The sequence below is a fragment of the Vulpes vulpes genome, chromosome 1 (assembly GCF_048418805.1).
Source record: "Vulpes vulpes isolate BD-2025 chromosome 1, VulVul3, whole genome shotgun sequence".
Classification (NCBI taxonomy): Eukaryota; Metazoa; Chordata; class Mammalia; order Carnivora; family Canidae; genus Vulpes; species Vulpes vulpes.
In genome coordinates, this window is record NC_132780.1 from 3949462 (window position 1) to 3969797 (window position 20336).

Here is a 20336-nt window from a genome sequence, read left to right on the forward strand (position 1 = left end):
TGACTGTATCTCACTGTGGGTTTCTTCGTGTTGGCATCCCCAGCAAGTAGTCCAGGGGTCCCGTGGCTCGGAAAGGCGGGCGGTGCTCGGCTGACTCTCCTGTCCCCGGCCCGGGCCGGGCGGCGAGAGGTGCGTTTGAGCCTAGATTTCCCCGAATGTTCAGGGACATCATCTCTGAGGAGAGAGTGCCTCTTCGGCACGACCTTCGTCACATGGCCTCGCCCAGCAGGGCCGGGCACAGGGGGAGGGCGGTAGCGGCGCGGCCCGGCTCCGGCCACGCACGCACGCGGTGGGCAGCTATCTCGAGGCCCCGGGGTGGGCCTTGCCCCTCGCAGCGTGTGTCCGGTGAAGCGGGGGCTGATCCGTGCTGCTTGCAGGGTTTCGAGGGCAGAGGTCATCGGGAGACTCCTGTGGTCCCTGTGCACTTGTCCCGGCTGGGGAGCAGGTTTCCGAGCCATCACCGTTCTGGGGGCAGCGCGTCCCGTTCGTTTTTACAAAGTAGCTGCAACCTGGAGTCCGGCCGGAGCCCGCAGGCGGCTGTGACAGTGCCGGCCTCGCCCCGAGAGCACCTGTGGGCCCGGGGCCGTGAGCGTGGATCGGAAGCCAGCGGGCCTGCTGTACCTCCGGCCACCCCGTTAGGAGCAGCTGTCGGGGCCCGGGCCTTCCCGCCAACCCCCGGGCCCTAGTCTCCTGGGGCCACTGCCTGCTCTCCAGAACCTTCTGTCCTTCCCCACTGCGTGCAGAGTGACACCCACTCGTGGGCTTGCCTTCCCCCTGTGCTTGCTGCGGCCGCAGGGCTCCCGCGGACTCCTGGGCCCCGGCTGCTCTCCTCGCGCCTGTCACCTGCCACCCTCGCACCACCGCACGTTGGGGCCGAGACGACGTCTGTGCACCTGCCATGGCCAAGCCTCGGAACCGGCCGCAGGGCGCGTGCGTGGCTCCCTCGGCCTGTAGCAGACGCTGAGTCGTTTGTTGAATGAGACTCTTCCAGGGCTTCCGAAGGGCTTTGTGGTGCTGCTCAGCTTTCTGGAAGGGTCTCCGAGGAACTTCTGAAGCTGTGAATTTGCGCAGAGGCTTGGAGGCAGGAGGAGGCCGTGCGTTCCCTGGGACGCGGGCCACCGTGTGTCCCGCCGGCCGCTGGAGCCCGCGCTGTGCTCGCCGGGCAGGACCAGCCGCACTCGAGCTGCCGCGTCCCTCGGGGACAAAGATGTTCAGTTCCTGGGATTCCCCGTAGTCTTGCTTGGTGACCAGAAAATGTGTGAAACGGGCAGTTTTGGTGTGAGGCGTCCGCAGCGCACAAGGGAGACGCATGCATGACACACCCAGCTGCGTGTGGCACACACGACACCGTCCGCCTCCAGGGTCGGCCTGACCCGGGCCAGTTCTACCTGGGGGCGGGGGCAGCGGAATCCCGGTGGCCCCGGGACGGCTGGGGCAGAGACATTTGATGACCTCGGGGTCATGAACGACAGGGACAGCCTGTGCACACGCAGGAAGCCTGCACGCACGTGTGACAAATCTGAGCAGCACACCGGGTGGGGGTGACGTGGAACCCTGGGATGGAGGGTGCAGTCGAGGGGCAGACCTGGAGCGTTGGCGCAGGGATGGGGCCCCGGCCGCAGAGGTGACCACAGGGCCCCGCCCCTGCCGCGCAGCTGCACCAGGTGGCAGGGTCTCTGGCGGCCGCGCTCCACTAGCTTGTCCCCAGGACAAGGAGAGCACGGACGGGACCTCGGGTGTGCGACAGCTGCCCCCACGTGCCACGTGGAAATGCCGCGGCCTTCGGAGATGTAGCTTTGAGGCCGGAGCTGCTCAGAACAGGCTTCTTCCTCTGCTGGTTCACCTGCTAACATGCCCGGGTGCCGCGTGGGGGGCCCCACCCCTGGGCCCCAGCACCCACCTGGCCACGTCTAGGTCCTTGGGAGCTGCGCGCACCTGCAGGGCGGGGGCATGGGGGTGAAGAACAGAGGAAGTTGCACACCAAGGACCATTTCTGGAAACTTTTTATTGCAAATGCTACTGTGTGTATTGATTTTTTGAGAGAAAACGCTGGAAATGGATCTTTCTTCCCTGAGCAGAAGGATACAGGTGACAGCAAGACGCATTTTAGTTGCTGCTAAAGAGCAGAATTATTTTCCATTAGCATTTTTGAAAGCCACCGTTTGTCATTCAAGCAAAGTAGCATCAGTATCAGATTAAGGTGTGATCCCGCAGAAGGTTAAGAGCGAGCCCGCCACCCCACACGCGCCCCAGGAACAGCGTGATCAATCGGGGACACGGCCGTGTGATCTGTGAGCACCCGTCTCTGGCCGCTGGAGGGCCGTCAGGAGGCTGCCCGTCGTGAGGACAGGTGCCGGGCTGGGTCCCCTGTCCCACTGGGCACCCCCAGCTGGCTCTACTTTGGGCCGGAGAAGGGGGTAAAGGCCTTGTCGCGGCCTGCCATGCACGCCTCAATCTCCTCCACCGTGCGGGGCACACAGGTCAGCAGTTCCATGCCACTGTCTGTCACCACGACGTCCTCCTCGATGCGGACCTGGGTCAGAACGACAGACACTCGTGGGGCGCCCGGGGGCTCGCTCGGTTGAGCGTCTGTTGATTTTGGCTCAGGTCATGGTCTCAGGGTCCTGGGACGGAGCCCCAGTGGGGGGGTCCACTGGCCTTTGCTCTCCCTCTGCACCCCCCGCCCCCCCACCACTCACTCTCTACGATAAATCCAAAAAAGAACGACCACTCTATTCCTGAGCTGGCCTCATGCACGAGATTAGAGGGGCAGACCAGCTGCGGGGCAGGAGCCCCGGCTAAGAGCCGTCTGTCCGCCCCCCAGGAAGGGGCAGGCCTCCGGGCCTCCAGGCCTCCATGGGAGGCTGCGGCCAAGGTGGCTCCTCCACAGGGAGCGGTGGGGGGCCTGGGGTGGGCAGGGGTCTTGTAGAATCTGCATCTCCCAGTTGCGGAGTGAGGCACCTGACGGACCCCGAGAAAGCAGGGGGTCCCCCTCAAGTGGGGAAGTGAGGACCAGCCCCTCCCGCAGGGCTCCTGTCCGGGGACCCGTGGCACGCGGGGCGGGTGTGCGAGCGCGGGGGTCTGGGCGCCGGGACGCAGGGCCCGCCAGCACTCACCCCCCCAAAGCCACGGAAGCGCTGCAGGACCTCGCGGTTGAAGAAGCAGGCGCGGGCCGGGTCGGCCAGGGCCTCGTCCAGCAGGTGGTCGATGAAGTAAAGGCCCGGCTCCACCGTGAGCACCATGCGCGGCTCCAGGTGTCGCGCCGTGCGCAGGCTCCGCAGGCCGGGCTCGTCGATGCGCTCCACGCCCTGCGAGGAGGGGACGGGCATGGAGGACCTCGCCGCCCCGCACGCCGCTGCCCCGCACCCCCCGCCCTGCACCCCCTGCTCCTGCCCGAGCTGCCGGAGCCCTCGGGGCCCCCCTGCGGGAAGGCCACCCCCCAGACCCCCCCAGCAGGAGCCCCGGGGACGCCAGGCCGGCTGCCGGGCCGCGCAGGCCGCGCTCGGAGGCCTAGAAAGCTCTGCACGTCCCGTGCCCCGTCCTCGGGCAGCTCGGCGCTCCCGCGGCCCGACCAGCCTTCCGAGGGGCCCCCAGGAGGGGCAGGTGCTCCCCGCTGCGCGTGTGGGGGAGCGCCCGGGGCACTGGCGGGTGGGGGCTCCCAGGCGGCCCCGCGGAGGCACCCTCCCCCACAAATGCACCCGGGGTCTGGGCCCACCCCTGTCCCCCCGCGGGCCCCCCCAAGCCTGTCGTTCGCGCTCGGCCCCGGGAGCCCCGCTGCGGAGCTGGAGCCGTCACCTCTGGGGCCCGCGAACACGAGACTTCAATTAGCGGTTCCCGAGGGAACAGGACGCAGGCTGTCGGGCCTGCACAGCTGGGCACCGCAGGGAAGCCTGAGACCCGGATTCCATGGGGGCGGGGACAGCAGGGCACAGCCACCCGGGAGGGGAGGGGAGGGGAGGGGACACCGAAGCACGGGCACAGAGGCCCGGGTGGGGTGTGGCCCCCGACCCTGCTGGGGCCGCATCCCCGGCTCCACAGGGAGCGCGCGTGGGACAGGGAGGCCCTTCTGCCCTGTGAGGCCTGTGCCCGCCCCGGGCACCCCATCCCTGTCCCTCACCTCCCTGCCACCCCCCTAGGAGCCTGTCCCTTTCCCTCCGCCCCAAGGCGGGGAAAGCCGGGTGCCTGGCAGATGCAGAAAACCGGAAAGGTCATCTCTGCTGGTCCCCCCGAGTCCCTGTGGCCATGCCAAGCTGCTTGCTGGGTGTGTCCGGGGGACAGTGGACGCTTCAGGCCCTCACCCCGAGGTGTGGGTGAGGGGAGAGAGGGAGGGGTGCAGGGGGCAGGACCGCACGCCTGCCCCCGCCCACTGGCCCTCAGCTCCCAGACATCTCCCACCAAGACGACCCGCCCGGGCGGGGCTGGGTGAGGCCGGGCCCCCGCGGGGCGCGGGAGGGGGGCCCTGCCCGTGCCGGGTCCACCCCGGCTTCCGCCGGCACAGCGGGCCGGATGGGGCCTCAACTCCTCCTGGGCTCTGAGCAGAGGACACCCAGATGTGTCTGTAGGCCTCAAATAAAACAAATGACTTTTATAGGAAAAGCCATATTTTTTCTACAATGTTTATCTGTCAAAAGAATAGACTCTGTGAGCACAAAGGGCTGCTTACTGGAAAAGATAAAACAGTTTGCTGCCAATTTTCTCTGGTGGAAAAAAAGTGCTCTGGCGACTAATGAATAACGAACCTCAGTTAACAATGTCTGGAAGGCCCTGCTCTTGGCTCCCTGCACACAATGTGATGGATAGAAATTAGGAAATTAAAACTGATTTTGTTTCTCCAAATTTAACTGTTTACACTTGAGGAAAAAAATAATTGAATAATAATGCTTCTCTTGAGCAACTTTTTCCCCCCCAAAAATCATTCTTAGTGCTTTCAAAATACCCTGCAGCCAGCGGGCCAAGCCTAGTCTTGGCTAACTGGCTGGTGGGCCCCAGGGCGTGCACCGATTGCATAATCAGCCCCCTGCACCTTGGGCGCCAGGCCAGGCCGCAGGGCCGGGCTCACCCCCACCCACCCGGGCCCGGAAAGGCTGCGGCCACCTGCCGGGCAGGGCCTCCCCCAGGCGGGCTGCAAGGACCCTCTGGGTGGTCCTTTCAGGAGTCCGTAGGGAGGAAGTGGAGGGGAACCTTGTCTGGAAATGCCCACAGGGGCCTCCCTCCCCTGTCAAGGGCGCCTGCAGGGCCTCCGAGGAGGCCACGGAGGGGGCGGGAGGGAGGAGGGAGCGGCCCGGGGCTGTGGCCTTAAGGCAGTGCCTCAGTGTCCCCGCCTGAATGGGGCGGGGCCAGGAGGACACGGTGGTGGCCAGGCCAGCCCCGTCACTAAGACCCGGTTTTGGGGTTCCCACTGCTCTGTGGGACCTGCACACTGACCCCCGGCAGGGCAGGTGCTCCCCCAGGCAGAGCACAGCCGTCTGGCACCAGAGGCGGCGGCGCCCTCTAGGAACCCCCGCCCCCGCGGCCGGGGAGCAGGACCAACCTAGGGGTGCAGGGAGGGGAGCCCGGCATCCACACTGACCTCGGGGTAGCCTCCCACGTCGTGCACGTCGATGCCCAGGAAGTGGCCGAGCCCGTGAGGCATGAACACGGCCCCCAGGTGGGCCTGGACCATGGCGTCGATGCTCCCGTTCAGGATGCCGATGCGGACCAGCTCCTCCAGGTGGACGCGGTCGGCCAGCCGGTGCATGTCCGGCCACCAGACCCCTGTGGCTCCAAAGGAGGCTGCGATGAGCCGTGGGGCCCGGCAGTCTGGCCGGGGCTCCCCGAGGGAAGGTTTGGGGGACACGGGAAGCCCTGGCAGCGGCTGAGGTGGGAGGCCCCGGAGGTGGGTGGTGAGGGTGCTGGGCCGGGGCCGGCTCTCCAGGGGGCTCTCCCCGCTGTAACCCGGGGCCTCGAGCCCCTTCCTCTCCGCCCGGTGGGGCCTTGGGGGCAGGCTCCTGTCACCCGTGGCCCGGCACCCAGCCTAGGTCTCCGCGCCTGCCCAGGCGCATCTGTCCCCCGCCAGTGTGTGCTTCGCGGCCCAGGGGAGCCCACAAAGGTCCCCCAAGCATCAGGAGGAGAAAAGCGTTCCGTCCCCAGCAGACGTGGGGCGGCCTCGGGGGGCCCCAGACAACGCTCAGAGCCTCAGGCTGTGGGGTGCGGGCGTCGCTGCACACCCCGAAGTGGGGCTGAATCACCCTTGGGGCCAGTGTGGGGAGCAAAGGTTTCCGGGGTGAAGGAGCACTGGCGCGGCCTCATGGCCTGGCTGGCAGGGTCCGGGGCCCCGCCCGCTAAGCCGCGCTTGACCATCTCCACGGCAGCCCAGACGTCCAGGCCCAGGCTGCTGATCAAGCTCGTCTTTGCCCCGTGTTTCTGAGGCAAAGGTCACCACGAAGAGCAGGTCCCCAGGCACGGAGTTTCGGGGTGAGCAAGGTCTGCCCCCGCCCAGGGCTCGCAGGCCGCCACCCGCACAGAGCCTCAGCCGTTGCCGGGGGACACGGGCCCTGCCCACGGGGCCGTGGGGTCCCCGCCTTCAGCCCCACTGCCCCGCACCGGGCACCCAAGCACCGGACAGGGATGGAGGGCGGTGAGGCTCCTGCCCCGCAGGGCTGGCTTTGGGGCAGGCCACATGCTGGTGGAGGCCGGCGGGCCTGGACCCTGGGGCCAGGCAGACCGGGTGGGGGCACGCTCCCCCGAGCAGAGCTCCGCCGGACGGCTGCCCAGCGCTGGCCCTTGTGGCTCCCTCTGCGGGGGGGCAACCCTGGCTCCCAAGAGGCATCCCCACGACACCCTGCCCGCCCGCCACAGCCACCACGACTGGTGATGGCTGCTGCAGAGGAGCACCCTGGCATCCCACGTCGTGGGGGGACCTACACAGACACCCCCCGGCGTCCCAGGTCGTGGGGGTGCCTGCACGGACCCCACCCTGGTGTCCCAGGTCATGGGGGGCCTGCACGGACCCCACCCTAGCGTCCCAGATCGTGGGGGGGCCTGCACAGACCCCACCCTGGTGTCCCAGGTCATGGGGGGACTGCACGGACCACACCTTGGCGTCCCAGATCGTGGGGGGGCCTGCATAGACCCCACCCTGGTGTCCTGGGTCGTGGGGGGGCCTGCACGGACCCCACCCTGGTGTCCTGGGTCGTGGGGGGGCCTGCACGGACCCCACCCTGGTGTCCCAGGCCATCAGGGGCCTATACGGACACCACCGTGGTGTCCTGGGCTGTCCGAGGGCTGCATGGACCCCACCCTGGCATCCTAGGTCATGGGGGGCCCTGCACCGACCCCACTCTGGCATCCCGGGCTGTGGGGGGGCCTGCATGGACCCCACCCTGGTGTCCCAGGCAATGAGGGGGCATGCATGGATCCCACCCTGGCGTCCTGGGCCATTGGGGGCCTGCATGGACCCCACCTTGGCATCCTGGGCCATTGGGGGGCCTGCATGGACCCCACCCTGGCACCCAGGGCTGTCGGGGGCCTGCACAGGCCCCATCCTGGCCACCGTTGGGCCAGCAGGTCTGGGGGCTCCAGCCTCTGAAGCTCTGTGGCTGACGGCAGAGGGAGATGAGAGCCCCTGTGGGACACAGCCTTGCCGGGCACCGGTCCTCACGTGGGCCCCGTCCCCAGCAGGGCAGGGGCCCCAGTCGGGGCCCTGGGCTGACCCAGCCTCCTGGATCCGCAGGGTCCAGGCCCAGAGCAGGTGGCGAGGGCCTTGCCCCGGCCCATCACAGGGCAATGGCCAGCCTGGCCCGGGCGCAGGGAGGCCGAGGGGCCGAGGCCTGTCTCTCCCGTCCCTCCTCCTCCTCGGAGTCCAGCTCCTGAGCGGCTTTCCTCCGATGGTCGGACACCCCCCACGGGCGAGTGGGGCGCTGGATCCCAGCTCAGCGGCTCACCCGCCTCTGCGCCCCCCACGCCTTGGTCCACCAGGCCTGTGCCCGAGGGAGCCGGCCGCAGAGGCCTGGCATGTACCGGGGGCCCGGGCAGTACCCACAAAGCTCTCGCCAGCCAGACCCCGGTTCAACACCCGCTGTTTGCTGTGCTCCAGCCCGAGCCTGTGTCCCTGCTCCTCCCGGGGGCTGGCCCCGCAGGGACTCCCCGCACCCTGTCCCCGGGCCTGGGCGGCTCGGCCCTGACCCCCGCGCCCGCCCCGGGGCCCTGGGCCTCCGCGCACCCCCGGGGCGGAGGAGGGCGCTCTGCGTGGCCGAGGGGGCCCGGGGAGCAGCCTGACGTCAGGCCCGGCCGGCTTCCAAGCGGGCTGCGGCCTCGCGCCGCGGGGAGTCAGGTATAAATCATGCTCGTGCCGGCAGCTCGGCTCCTCCGCCGTCCTCCTGGGGCCGGACGCGAGGGCCCGGGCGGTCCCCACGGCGCCTCCAGTCCTCCTCGCCTGCGCTCCGCGGGGCCGGCCCTGCACACGCTCCCGTGGCTGGCAGCGCGCGGCTGCCTGTGTGTGGCTGGGGTTGTGACAGTGATTCAACCTCCAGCAACTTGGCCCCAGCGTCTGGCCCGGATGGTGGTTACGACACCCTGGGCCAGGGCAGGGGCCCCGAAGCGTGTGAAGGTTGCTGTCCCGGGGCGCGGAGGCGGACCGGGGGGCTCCCGTGGGCCAGGCCGGAGCCCGGGCGCCCCCCAACCTCAGCGGCCTGCCGGCACCTCGGGGCGGGTGCATCCGGGGCACACGTCGGGGACCAGGCGCAGACCGGCCGGCACGGCTGCCGCCCTCCCACCTCCAGCAGGCCGCAGAGCTGGGCCCGTTCTCCGGGGCCTCTCCTGGACTCCTGCCGCTTCCCTGCGAGGCCCCGGCCCCCCGCATCCCGCACGAGGCTGGGATGCCAGGCCTCTCTCCGCAGCAGGGTTCAGAGGACAGAGCCCCCCGAGAGCAGCCTGGCCTCCCTCTCCTGCCTCCTCTCCTCCGCCCCTGGGCCCGAGGCCCTGGGCTGCCGGGACCACCTCTTCAAGGCCCCCCCCCGCGCTCGCTGCCATCCTTCCTGAGGGCCTCTGCCAAGGCTTCCTCCGGGAAGCCCTCCCTGTGCACTCGGCGCTCTTCGCACCAGACGACAGCACGCTGCGCCGCCAGGGCCCGCCAAGGCCCGCCAAGGCCCGCGGGCCCTGAGAGCAGGACCTGGGCTCCGCTCCAGCCTGACCAGCAGATGCCTCCCGAGGCTCCCCTGCGGCCGGTGCAGCGACCTCACGGGCCCGGGACCCGGGCACCCCCGACCCTGCTCCTCTGTGCGCTTAGACCCCCGCGTGCCAGGGGAGCGTCTGGGTTTGCGCCCCACTATCTGGCTGTTGGCCCGAGTGCCCGGGGCCCCAGCACGTGTCCAGAGCAGCCCCCAGGTCACAGGCCAGTCTCCTGTGCCCGCCTGGCACTCTCAGGCCCCCCGCCGCCCCCCGCGGGCCTGGGCCCAGATTGGCCCCTCGGAGCCTCAGCACCGTCCCTCACAGCCCGAGGCCTCCTGCCCGGAGCGCGGCAGCCCCAGCGGCCGGGCGAGCTGGGCCAGGAGGCCGGCAGCGAATCCTCCCAGCCGCTTGCAGACAAAGAGCTCACTTCATCCAAAGACAATGGGCCTCAGGAGACCCTGTGCGCGCCAGGCCCTGGGGGTGCCGCGAGGAAGGCACAGGCCCCGTGGGCCGCGGGAGCCGTCGGGTAGGCCAAGCTGGCGCAGGGCTGACGGCCTGCAGCCCCCCCCCCCCCCACAGCGCTGTCCGCTGCCAGGACCTCCGGGGACCCATTCACCCCGCGGAAGGGCAGGGGGCAGCGTGCGCCCCGGGCTGCAGGCGCCTCCGTGCTGAGCGGAGCGGGCGTCCCGGAGCCTGTGCACGCAACACCCCCACCCCTCCCGCCCGCAAACAGCAGGAGGGAGTCAAGGCGGCCAGGGAGGGTGGGAACGTGGCGCTCAGGACAGAGGGGCCACACGGGGCCGCAGCGCAGCCCTCCCCGCCCTGGCTCCTGCCACCGAGGAAGCCTGGAGGCTGCGCGGCGCGGGGTCCCGGCCCCCCATGTGCCACACCCTCGCACCCCTCGCCTACTCCAAGGGGAGGCCTGCCCCAACCCCTCCCTGCCCCAGCCCCTACCCCTCCCTGCCCCTGCTCTTGCCCCTGCTCCTGCCCCTACTCCAGCCCCTGCCCTCCCTGCCCCTACTCCTGCCCCAGCTCCCACCCTAGTCCTTGCCCCTACTCCAGCCCCTGCCCTCCCTGCCCCAGCCCTTGCCCCTACTCCAGCCCCTGCCCTCCCTGCTCCTCCCTGCCCCTCTCTGCCTGGCAGGGAGGCAGAGCTGGCAGGGGCACCCCAACACAGGCCACGGGGGACACGTGCAGGCCGTGCGGGCCCAGCTCCCGAGGCCCTTCTCCTGCTGCCCGGCCTGCTCTGGGGCAGTCTGCTTCTCGAGTCGGCTTCCCACCTCATTGGCTGCTCCCCCCAGGGGCCAGGACCCTGACGCAGCAGAGCCAGGAGCAGGGGGCCGCTGCACACAGCTGCACGGGAGCGAGGAGCGACGGTGGGGCTGTTTGCGCAGACTCGATGGCTTGGAGGCCCAAGAGCCGCGGGGCCCCGAGCGTGTGCCCCCCACCACCTGCGTGGGGCCCTGGGGGGGTGTGAGCTCAGGAGCGTGGGGCCCCACAGCCTGGCGGGGGGAGGCCAGGGCGGCAGCCGAGCACAGAGGGGACGGAGCCGGGCTGCTGGGAGGTGGGAGGCCAGGCCTCCGCGGTGGCTGGAGGGACAGCACAGAACAGCCCGGGGCAGTGGCCCACTGACACCCCGAGGTGCTTCTGCTGGCTTCACCCCAAGGCTCCATCACGGGACCCCTCGGGCCGCACGCTCCCTGGTAGCCGGGGAGACCCCTGCCCCGCTGCGGACGCCAGGGAAGCCCCTCCGTGCGGCTGCCACCCCAGCGTGGCCAGTCCCCTGAGCTCAGCCGCCCTCCCCCAGCTGCCTGGGTGACGACGGGAGGGCGCCCCCGCTCTGACCCCGGTTCTGCGCCTGCTCTGGTCGCTCCTCCGTGCTGCTCCTCTGGGCATCGTGCTGCGCCCCTGGTGTCCCTTTACCCTTCCCCGGAACCGCGGGAAGCAGCCGAGCAGTCTCAGCGGGTGTGTGTCTTGGCCCAGCAGCGGAACCCACAAACCAGGGGCATTTCCGCTAGGACGGGACATGGGGCTGACCTGGCCCCGGCCGCCTCCTCGCAGCCACGGGGAGGTGACCTGCCCTGCTGCGCGTGCCCAGGCCAAGAGTCCACCCCAGGAAGAGGGGACATGACTTGCTCGGCCTGCGAGGTGACTGCCCGGCCGGGGGCAGGGGCAGACTGGCACAGGGTGGGGAGCACGGGGCGGAGAGGCAGAGGGAGAGCGCCTGGGTCCCGCAGGCATGCGGGGAGGGAGGGTCCCCCTGCAGACGGCAGGACGCGCGCCACAGCCCCTGGCCGGTGGTGGCCAAAGCTGACCAAACCCGGGCGCCTGGGTGGCTCAGGCGGGTAAGCATCTGCCTTCCCGGGGTCCTGGGATCGAGCCCCGTGTTGGGCTCCCTGCTCACTGGGGAGCCTGCTCCTCCCTTCTGCTTGTGGCCTCTCTCACTCCCTGCGTCTCCCAAATACAAAATAAAAACCTTTTAAGAAAACAAACCCCCCGAGCAAACCCTTGTCACCTGATGTACAGAGAGGGAGTGAAGAGAGCAGGATGGGTGGTGGCCCTCGGGGGGCTGGTGACTGCCCCGCAGTTTAAAGGTCAGACCCCGCTCCCCCCGCAGCCCCCAGCGCCCCTCCCGCACCGCACCCCGTGGATTCACAGGTGCTTTTACGCTCCCTTCTTTCACACAAAAGAGGGACTGGTCACCCCTTCCCACACTTTTCCCACTTTTCCGTCTCCATGCGTCAAGCGTCCCGAAGGTCCCCGTGTTAGCTCGAGATGCTGTTTCCTTCTGCAGCCAAACCATGCAAGTCCTGTCACCTTGTCGCCCCAGCAGGGGCTTCACCTGTAGGTTTTCCTGTCTCGTCCTCCTCTGGGGGCTGAGTTCCCATTGTGGGAATCGCCGGACCACCAGGGTCCTGTTCCTGCTGGACAGGTGAGGGTGCGGGGCTGGGGCCCGGGGCCTCCAGGACCCCTCCACAGCTCCCTCGCCTCCGCTGGGGGCCCGCTGGCTCGGTGTGCCTCAGAGAGTGGCAGTTGCGGAGCGTCCCTCACCTGCAACTCATCCCCACATCTGGCCGTGTGGCCCTGGGGCCGGTCAGCTAACACAGAGCCCCCAGCCCCAGGGGCCGCATCCTGGGGCTTTCACAGCTGGGGGGTCTTCTTTTACCTAAACAAAGGCTCCGTGGAGGGAGGCCGATCTGACTGCCGTGGTCCCTCTGGTTTCAGAATGAGCCGAGGGTCCAGCCTTGGAGGGGGGGGCGGCCAGGCCCCCAGAGGGCCTTGCAGCAGCTGCTCACTGTTCCCGAACGCCGCGAGCACCCGGCCCCCACCAAAGCCAGCTGCGGCCTGAACACAAGGGCACCCCATGCACGACCAAACGCTGCTGTTGGTCTGGTGCTCAAGCTCCCTCTGGAGTGGACCCTGCTCTGGGACAGGACGGGGGACGTGCTGACACCCCAGCGGCCACCGCGAGCAGGGCTTCCTGCCGGTGGAGAATGCCAGATGGGATGTGGGGTGACTCTGAGCCGAGCTCCCCCGTTCCCAGCCCTGTTCCTCCCCGGGGGTCAGCCCCCTCTCCTGGGGCTGCTCCTGGGGACCTGACACTGGTTGAGCGTGTGGAGGGGGGACGGAATCAGGTTGTGGCACGCAGGACCCGCCCCACGGCCACCAGCGTCCTCACCCGGCTTCATGGCGCTCATGACAGCACGGCAGCTCCGCAGCACCGCCTCATAGATGGCCTTCTGGTCTGCGGTGAACTTGCCGTTGGCCGGGAACGAGCACGTGATGTCGGAAGAGAAGCAGTAATACTCGCCACCCATGTCGAACAGGCTGCAGGGAGAGGAGTCTGTGAGGTTGGGATGCCCCCAGCCCTGCTCCCCCCGCCCCCACCCCAGGACTCAGGGCAGCCTGCTGGGCCCTGGGGGGGTCCGGGTGCCGGGCCTGAGCCATCCAGGTCACCAGCGCAGGCAGCAGTACGGGGCCTCCCACCCTCTGACCCCAGAGCTGGCAGCCTGGAGGGAGCAGGGCCCATCCTGCACACACGCCCCCGGCCCCGAGGCCTCTGCTGGCCAGGCCTCTGGATGCCCAGCTGTGGGCCTCGCCTGGACAGGGAGAGAGGGGCGGAGACGTGCCCAGGCCCTGCCTCGCCACCTCCACGCAAGCGCTCCCACAGGCCCCCAGGGCTCCCCTGCCCGGCGCTGCTCGTGGCAGCCGGGGTGGGGGGGCTTGGGATGGAGGCCCCCACGGACACACGAGGTGGGCTAAGCTACACACCCAGCTCTCCCGGGCCGGGTGTCTGAGTGAGACCCAGCGGGTGGCTCTGTTCCAGCGCCACTCCCCCCCACCCCCCCACCCCTGCCCAGAGGGAAGTGTGGCTGTCCCCGCTGGGACGGACGGATGTGCTCCGCCGGGGCCTGAGGGAAGGACAGGGCGGCCCAGCAGGCAGGGGCAGAGGGGGCGGAAGGGGGGCTACAGGGCCCGAGCTGGGCTCTGAGAGCCAGCGGGGGGGGGGGGGGGGGGGGGCGGTGCTGAACACTCGGGCAGGCTGGGGGCTCAGGAGGACGGACACCCCGTGGCAGGGCCCGGGGGCAGGGCGAGGAGGGAGCCACGTGGGCCTCTCCCACGCCTCCGCGGCCTCGGGGTCCCCACTGGTCAAGCACAGGAAGCACCCACCCTGCACCCTCTGTGGTGGAATGTGACGCGGTGTGACTGCTGGGCCCCCGCACTCCCCGGCCGGGAGCAGTGGGGCCCACAGACTGAGCACCCCCCATCCCGTCCCACCCCGGCACCTCAGCAGGCTTACAGAGGGGCCCCACCAGCACCCGGCCCTTGGTCGGCCAAGCCGGGACCCGGGTGGAGACAAAACCAACGGAGGCCGTCGGTCTAGCCCCGGGCCCAGGATTCTGGGTGCCCGGAGTCGGGTGGAGCCGACGGGCGGGGCTGGCTTCCTCCTGGGGGGGGGGTCCGGTCTGCAGCGGCGTGAGTCCTGGCAAATCTGAGCCGCAGGGCAGAGCTGGGCCTTCCCCCAGGGCGTCCCTGCAGACCCGAGGCAGTCCTCGTGGGCACAGCCGCTCAACAGGCATGGCAGGGGCTGCCGGCGCGCCTGCCTTGGGGCCCCGACCCTCAGCGACAACAGAGCAGGGGGTCCCTGCCCTGCTGGGGGGGGCGCGGGAGCTGGGCCCTGTGGCCTGACAGCACCAGCTACTCCAAAGAAACAGCATTTTGGAGGCAAAAACCCAAATGCTCAGGATCCCCGGATGCTTTGCTGGAATCCAAAGTCCCCAGCCGAGCACTTTAAATCTCCTGTCTTTTTCCGATTGCAAAACACCATAAACAGTGTCAACAGTGCAAAAAGCACCAGATAACACCTCAGGTGATTCTCAGGGGGGTGGGGGGAGAGCCCCAAGCAGGACGGCGCAGAGCTCCAGGCCGGGTCAAAGTCACAGACTGTAGGGGACCCTGCTGGGGGGGCAGCACCTGGGCCTCCCGGGAGGTGACCCGACACAAGACAGAGAGGCCTTGAGCAGACGTGCCCAGGCAGCTGCGCCCCGGGAGGCCCCAGATGCAACAGGGGGTTTGGGCCAACAGCTGCTTGCGGGGGCACGCGGGGCCCCCCGGAGCTGGCCGGGAGGGCGGGACACATCTCGGCCCTCACCTGCGGGGAAAGCGAGGTTCTGAACGCTGGCGCAGCAGCTCAGAGCCCGGCGACGGGCCCTCCTGTCCTGGCTCCAGTCCCGGGCCCCGGGGCCTCCGCGCTTCTACTTTTAAGACGCAGGGACGCTGCCCCTTGTGCCCTCCCGGGGAGCGGGTCTGTGTGGGGCCGTGGCCCAGTTTCACCCTGGGAGCGGAGCGTTCTCACTGGGGCCCCTCAGAGACAACAAAGGAAAATGGTTTGTGGTTTGTTGATTCACAACGTCCAAGAACGGCCTGCGCAGAAAGGACGGAGCCGGGGGCTCGGGCGACACAGGCTCCTGGGGGCCGACAGCTCCGCAGGACCGGGCCCATCTCAAAAGGAAAACAGAAATTGGACAATGTCAGAAACGAGGAAGCCCGCAAGAGCACGCTGGGGGCCGGAGTCACCTAGAGCGGCGACAGCAAGCCGCTCCTCCGGGGCAGACGACTCCTGAACTTGCTCAGGAGTCCCGTGTCCTCAGGAGCACAGCCAGGACGCCGGGTGGACGTGCCGGGAGCTCCTCGGCCCGCCTGGCGTTCCCGTGCGGATTCTAGAAGACTTCGCTTGCGCTTTTTGTGTGAGAATCGTCGGCTCGCTGCAGAAGGAAGTGGACCCCCGGCGGCCGGCTCCATCCTGCCCAGCGCCGCCCGGGCACGGGGCTGGAGTCTATTTTCGTGTTCTCAGTTCCTTATCTTTCTCTGCTTTAAAAAAAAAAAATCCCCCTCAGAGTTCCTACACACATAAGTCATTCAGATTCAAGCCGCTCCGGGATCCGGGGACGAAAGCCGCCTCCATAAATCATCTCCCTCCAGGTCCTCGGTGTCCCCTCCAGCCGTCCTCTGAGCGCAGAGCGACAGTGGGGAGCGTGGTCACAGTTTCTGGCTCCGCCGAGCGCTCGGGATCCTCCTCCTCCCCGGCGGCCTGGGGACACCCACCAGGCCGCTACCATCCTTGGCCCAGCAAATGCGTGTCATAATCTAAGACATCTGGGGAGAAGTCCCACATCTCCAAGCAATACGCTGGCGTCTCTTCGCTCACACATGTATATCTGGTTCTATTTCTGGCCGGGACGAGAGGGTGTCTGCCTTTGGCTCCTCCCGGGCAGCTTTGTGCCCAGGCTACCCGCCACCGCTGGCTCAGCCGGGCGCCCCCCGAGCCCCCTCTGCTCCCCGGGCCCCACGGCGGGGACCGGCCGGCCCTCGGGCAGACGACGGCCTCCGAGATGGTTGGGCCGGGGACCGAGGCCTGGGGAGCATTCTGGGGAAACGCTGCGGTGTGTGTACTGGGCTCCCTGCGCCCGGCGTCCAGCCTGCCACCAACGCCCCGAGCGTCGGCCTGGCCCCAGGCCACCTCTCACCCAAGCCTGGGCACACAGGCCTGGGCGCGGCGGCGGCACCGCACACCTCACTGTGTGCCCGGCCCAGCGCTCCCGACGAGGCCAGGGGATTTCTGAGAAGCAGGAAACTCCTGCTTCCCTCCAGACCTCAGCACGAGAGGGGAAGACGTGCCACTGGCCTTCCCGCTCATGTACTGCAGCGGGCAGCCCCTCAGATGAGGCCCGTGGCCTGCCCCCCGCCCGTGCAGTGCCAAGCCCCCCGAGGCGACCCGCGGGGCGAAGGTCATCACCTGGAGGCCGCAGGCTGACGCTTGGAGCAGACCTCTCCCTGTACCTTCTAGGCCTCCCTGCTCCCCACCCCGGCCACGGGCTGCTCCTGCGGCGACCGGGCCCCAGAGACCCTGGCGTACACGGTCACAGGAACAGACGCGGGCCGGGGGCGTCCTGCGTATCTAGGAAGAACTGCTGTTGCCACTCTACAGATGGCGTGGGGAGACGCAGGGCACCGCTGCGGGGCCACGTCCCCAGCAAGGGCACTACAGGGCACGCGGCCCAGCGTGTGGGTGGGACCCAGTGACCGTCCACCCAAGCAGCCACTGCCACCAGGCACAGTGGACAGCGCTGGCGTCAGCGCAGTGGCCCCCGCCGGGGAGGGCCTGAGTCGGCGTCATGAGCACAGCACGTGCTTCATTTCACCTTTTTGGTAGGCAGCGTCTGTCCCGTGATGTCTGGGAGCACCCAGGCTGTCTGGACCAGTGCTTTCCAGACCGTGGGTGGTGACGCTGGCCGAGTGGGGTACAGGCAAGAATGTAAAGTACACAGAACCCACAGAGGCCGTGTAGGAGGGGGGCCTGGTCATAGCCGGGGTAGGTGTGCACACGTGGGACTGGGCCGGAACGTAAAGGGTGCTTCTCGCAGGGACAGAAGGCCGACGGCAACGGCCACTGGGTTGGCTGTCCCAGCTGCCAGTGTTCTCTTGCCCTGAGGCCTGGGCACACCCTTGAGGCCATCGAATCCTCGGGAGGGGGCTGCTGGGTGAAAACCAAGTGTTCCTCCCAGGAAACAGCAAGGGGGGAGGGGTCTGGGCTGGGCCTGGCACCAGGGAGCAGGCCCTGGAGGGGACGCTCGTTCTTGGAAGTTGACCAAGGCACCAGGCACCAGGGCGAGTGGGGCCTGGAGGCTCCCTCTCTCCAGCTCTGCACCAGCTGGGGTGGGGGGAGCCGCGAGACACAGGTTGCCCCACCCCCCGTGGCTCCCCCGTCACAGCCTGTGGGATACCACGGGCGCTGCTGGGGCCCTGGTTGAGTGATGGGGTCCCCCCGCGGCCTGCAGGGTGGGGGCAGGGTGTCCCACTGCGATGCAGGCTGCTGCCCGGGGCACGGTGGCCTGGGACAGAGGGGTGAGGTAGGGTGACCTCCCCCAAGGAGTTTAACATCTAGTCAAACCTGCGGAAAAACCGGGAATGAGACACAGACGGAAAGGGGTGGGCGGGGGTGGGGGGTGGGGTAGGGGCACTGGTGGCAGGAAGGGGACCAGCCAGGGAAGAGCCTGCCTTGGCCACCAGCCCTCACAGGCCTGTCCCTTCATCCACGGAAGGAAAGGGCGGGGCGGCGTGGGGGTGTGACACGGGCGGCAGGGCAGCGGTATGTGCCAATGACACAGCAGCAGCGGGTCAGGGGGCTCCAGGGGCTTCCCTGGGAGGAAAACCCTTATTTCTCCGGGCAAAGAGAAGTGGGGCTTTGGTCATCGTGAGCTGTGTCCTCACGTCTGCTGGTTGCAGGGCAGTGATCGGGACAGGGAGAAACAGGGGCCCCGTGCCCTGACAGCAGAGGGGACCAGGCTGGGACAGGCGCCCCCCCCCCCCCCCGCCCCTTCCCACGCCCCAGGGGCACCCGGAGAGCCCCCCCTGGCAGGGAGGAGGCGCCCACACATCCTGAGACAACGCTGCCCTCTTCTGGCCAGCGCTGGGATGTCCGGCTCGCCACCCACGGGCCACATCCTGCCTGCAGCGAGGCCACCCAGGCGCGGGCGTCCTTAGGTGCTCTAGAAGGTTCTGAGGAGGAACACGGCGTCCGACCTCAGGAACCTTCTCCCTGCTCCTTGATCAGATGGAAGCCAGAGGAGCAGGAGCGGAGAAGGGGTGTCCAAGTTGCTTTCCAAATCCGAAACCACGGTTGGGTTCCCACAGCCTGGACCCCTCCCGCCTCTGCCCCTGGGGCGATCCTGCCGAGGGGCACAGGGCAGGCCAGAGGGCCGCGAAGGCCAGCCCCAGCCCCGTGCGTCCAGCACAAGGAGGGCCCGGCTCCGGGGCACTGCCTTCCCGTGGATTTGAAGGCAGACGGTGGCGCTCGCTGCTGGCCCCCCCGTGGGTGGGGCTCCCTGCTGGCCCGTGGGTGGCGCACCGGCCCCCGGCACTTCCACCCACCTTGGGGACTCTGGTTTCCGGAGCCCAGGCTGGCTCTGGGAAGCCAGGGCAGTACGCAGGCGCCACATCTGTCTTTACGACAGCTGTGCTCACACGCACCTGGCTGGGGCTGGCCTGGTGGGGAGGGGCTCCTGGGCTCCCGCCAGAGAGGATGTCCAGGACAGTACCGCATCCTCGGTGTGAGCACGCGAAGGGCGTGAATTAGCGAGTGTACCACCCTCTTGCCACCGTTCTACAAGGTCTGCATTTGCCTTAAACACCCCCCAAAAGCAACTACTGGCTCCTCTAGGGCAGTGACCGGGGGGTGGGCCCCTGGAGAACTCGTGAAAGGCTCTGAGGGCCAAGGGCAAAGCCCCAGCAGGCCCGACGAGAGGCCTCGTGGCTCTGAGGGCGCTGGGTGTGGGGCCCGCAGGATCGGAAGCCACATCAAAGTCTGCTTCCCCATCCGTGGGTCACGCGGAGCAGGTGGGGCAGCATCGCGCAGAGGGAAATGAGCAGCGGCCCCAGAGTGGGTGACGAGGCTCCAGGTGACGAGGCTCACACGGAGGGAGACCAGCGTGCGGACTTACAAGCCTCCGATCACGGGGCAGCAACTGACGCCACGGCAGCTGTGGCCTCGCTCCCGGGCAGGGGCTGGTGGAGGAGGGACAGAGGCCCAGGTGGGGGGTTGCTGGCCAGCCTCACACCGCACCTGGCACTCACCTGGGGGACAGCGCGGGGCCCGAAAACACAGAATGGGCCTCAGCGCTCCAGAGCGATCTGCCTCAGGCTCTGTGGGGGCCCCAGACAGCCCCCTCCTGAAGGTCCAACTATCTCTGGGGCGTCTTCACCTGACTTCAAGGGACGGCGACCCAGAACGTAGCAGCAGGAGGGCACCTGGGAGGCACTCGGCTCCAGGGAAAGCCCTGCGCTGTGCTCCTGTTTTGGTTTCGTACCTTATGATGAAGCATCGTGGCTTTTATGTTGGGGTAACAGAGTGATTTATTATTTACCGAACACAGTAGGCGCGCGGCGGATCAATTTCAATAAAACGACGGATTCTAAACGCCGCCAGCAGTCTGGCAATGGCAGTAATCAACAAAACATGTTGCTCTAAATGCTGCATAATAAATTGACTATAATAAACTCATAATTATTCTACTGGCTACATTTCAAAGTTAGCACCAGAAAAATAAAATCACCAATTTGGACTTGGCATTAACATCCACGGGACTTCTGGATCGCTCCTGTCTCAGCTGCAAGCAGGAGATGCAGGAGACGCAGGTGCCGCGCACTCCTGGGGGCGAGGAGGGGGGCCGGGTCACACCTGCGCCACGGGGAGGCCTGATACATGTCGCGCCCTGGTCAGCCGAGCCCCACCCCAGCAGCGGCCACCCCAGGAACACAGCTGCGACCAGCCTGTCACGGGGCGAGCACCGTACTGGGGGCAGAGGAGGAGAGTGGAGACGCAGCCGTCTCCGGGGCGTGCCAAGCTCAAGAGCAGAACACCCCATGGCCACACGGCACTGCCGCGGGGCCCTCCAGGAGCCCAGAGCTGGCCTCGGGACAGCTAACGTCTGCTCGTGTGGCCCGGTCTCTGCTTCTGCCCCGGGACTGGATTCCCACCTCCTGGCCCTGCAGGCAGGACGGGCTGCAAAAGGGCACTCGCAAAGGTTTCAGGAGGCGAAAGTCCCGGAGACACCAGGTGGTCGGTCTCTCTTTGGGGCCAGCGTGGCTCGGCTGAGGGCAGGGCCCGCCCCTCTCTTTGCTTAGTCTCC

General features: G+C 68.2%; 1 protein-coding gene across 1 annotated transcript in view; it reads right to left on the reverse strand.

Moving 5' to 3' along the window:
- Positions 1-1985: 1985 nt before the first annotated feature.
- The window catches only part of PEPD (peptidase D), a 109445-nt gene continuing 91094 nt past the window's right edge, over positions 1986-20336 (reverse strand). The window contains exons 12-15 of the mRNA XM_072750078.1: positions 12827-12975; positions 5570-5754; positions 3117-3308; positions 1986-2533 (exon numbers count right to left, since the gene is read on the reverse strand). Of these exons, the coding sequence (XP_072606179.1) occupies positions 2396-2533; positions 3117-3308; positions 5570-5754; positions 12827-12975 (664 nt within the window). The 3' untranslated portion in view covers positions 1986-2395. The remainder of the gene's footprint in view (positions 2534-3116; positions 3309-5569; positions 5755-12826; positions 12976-20336) is intronic.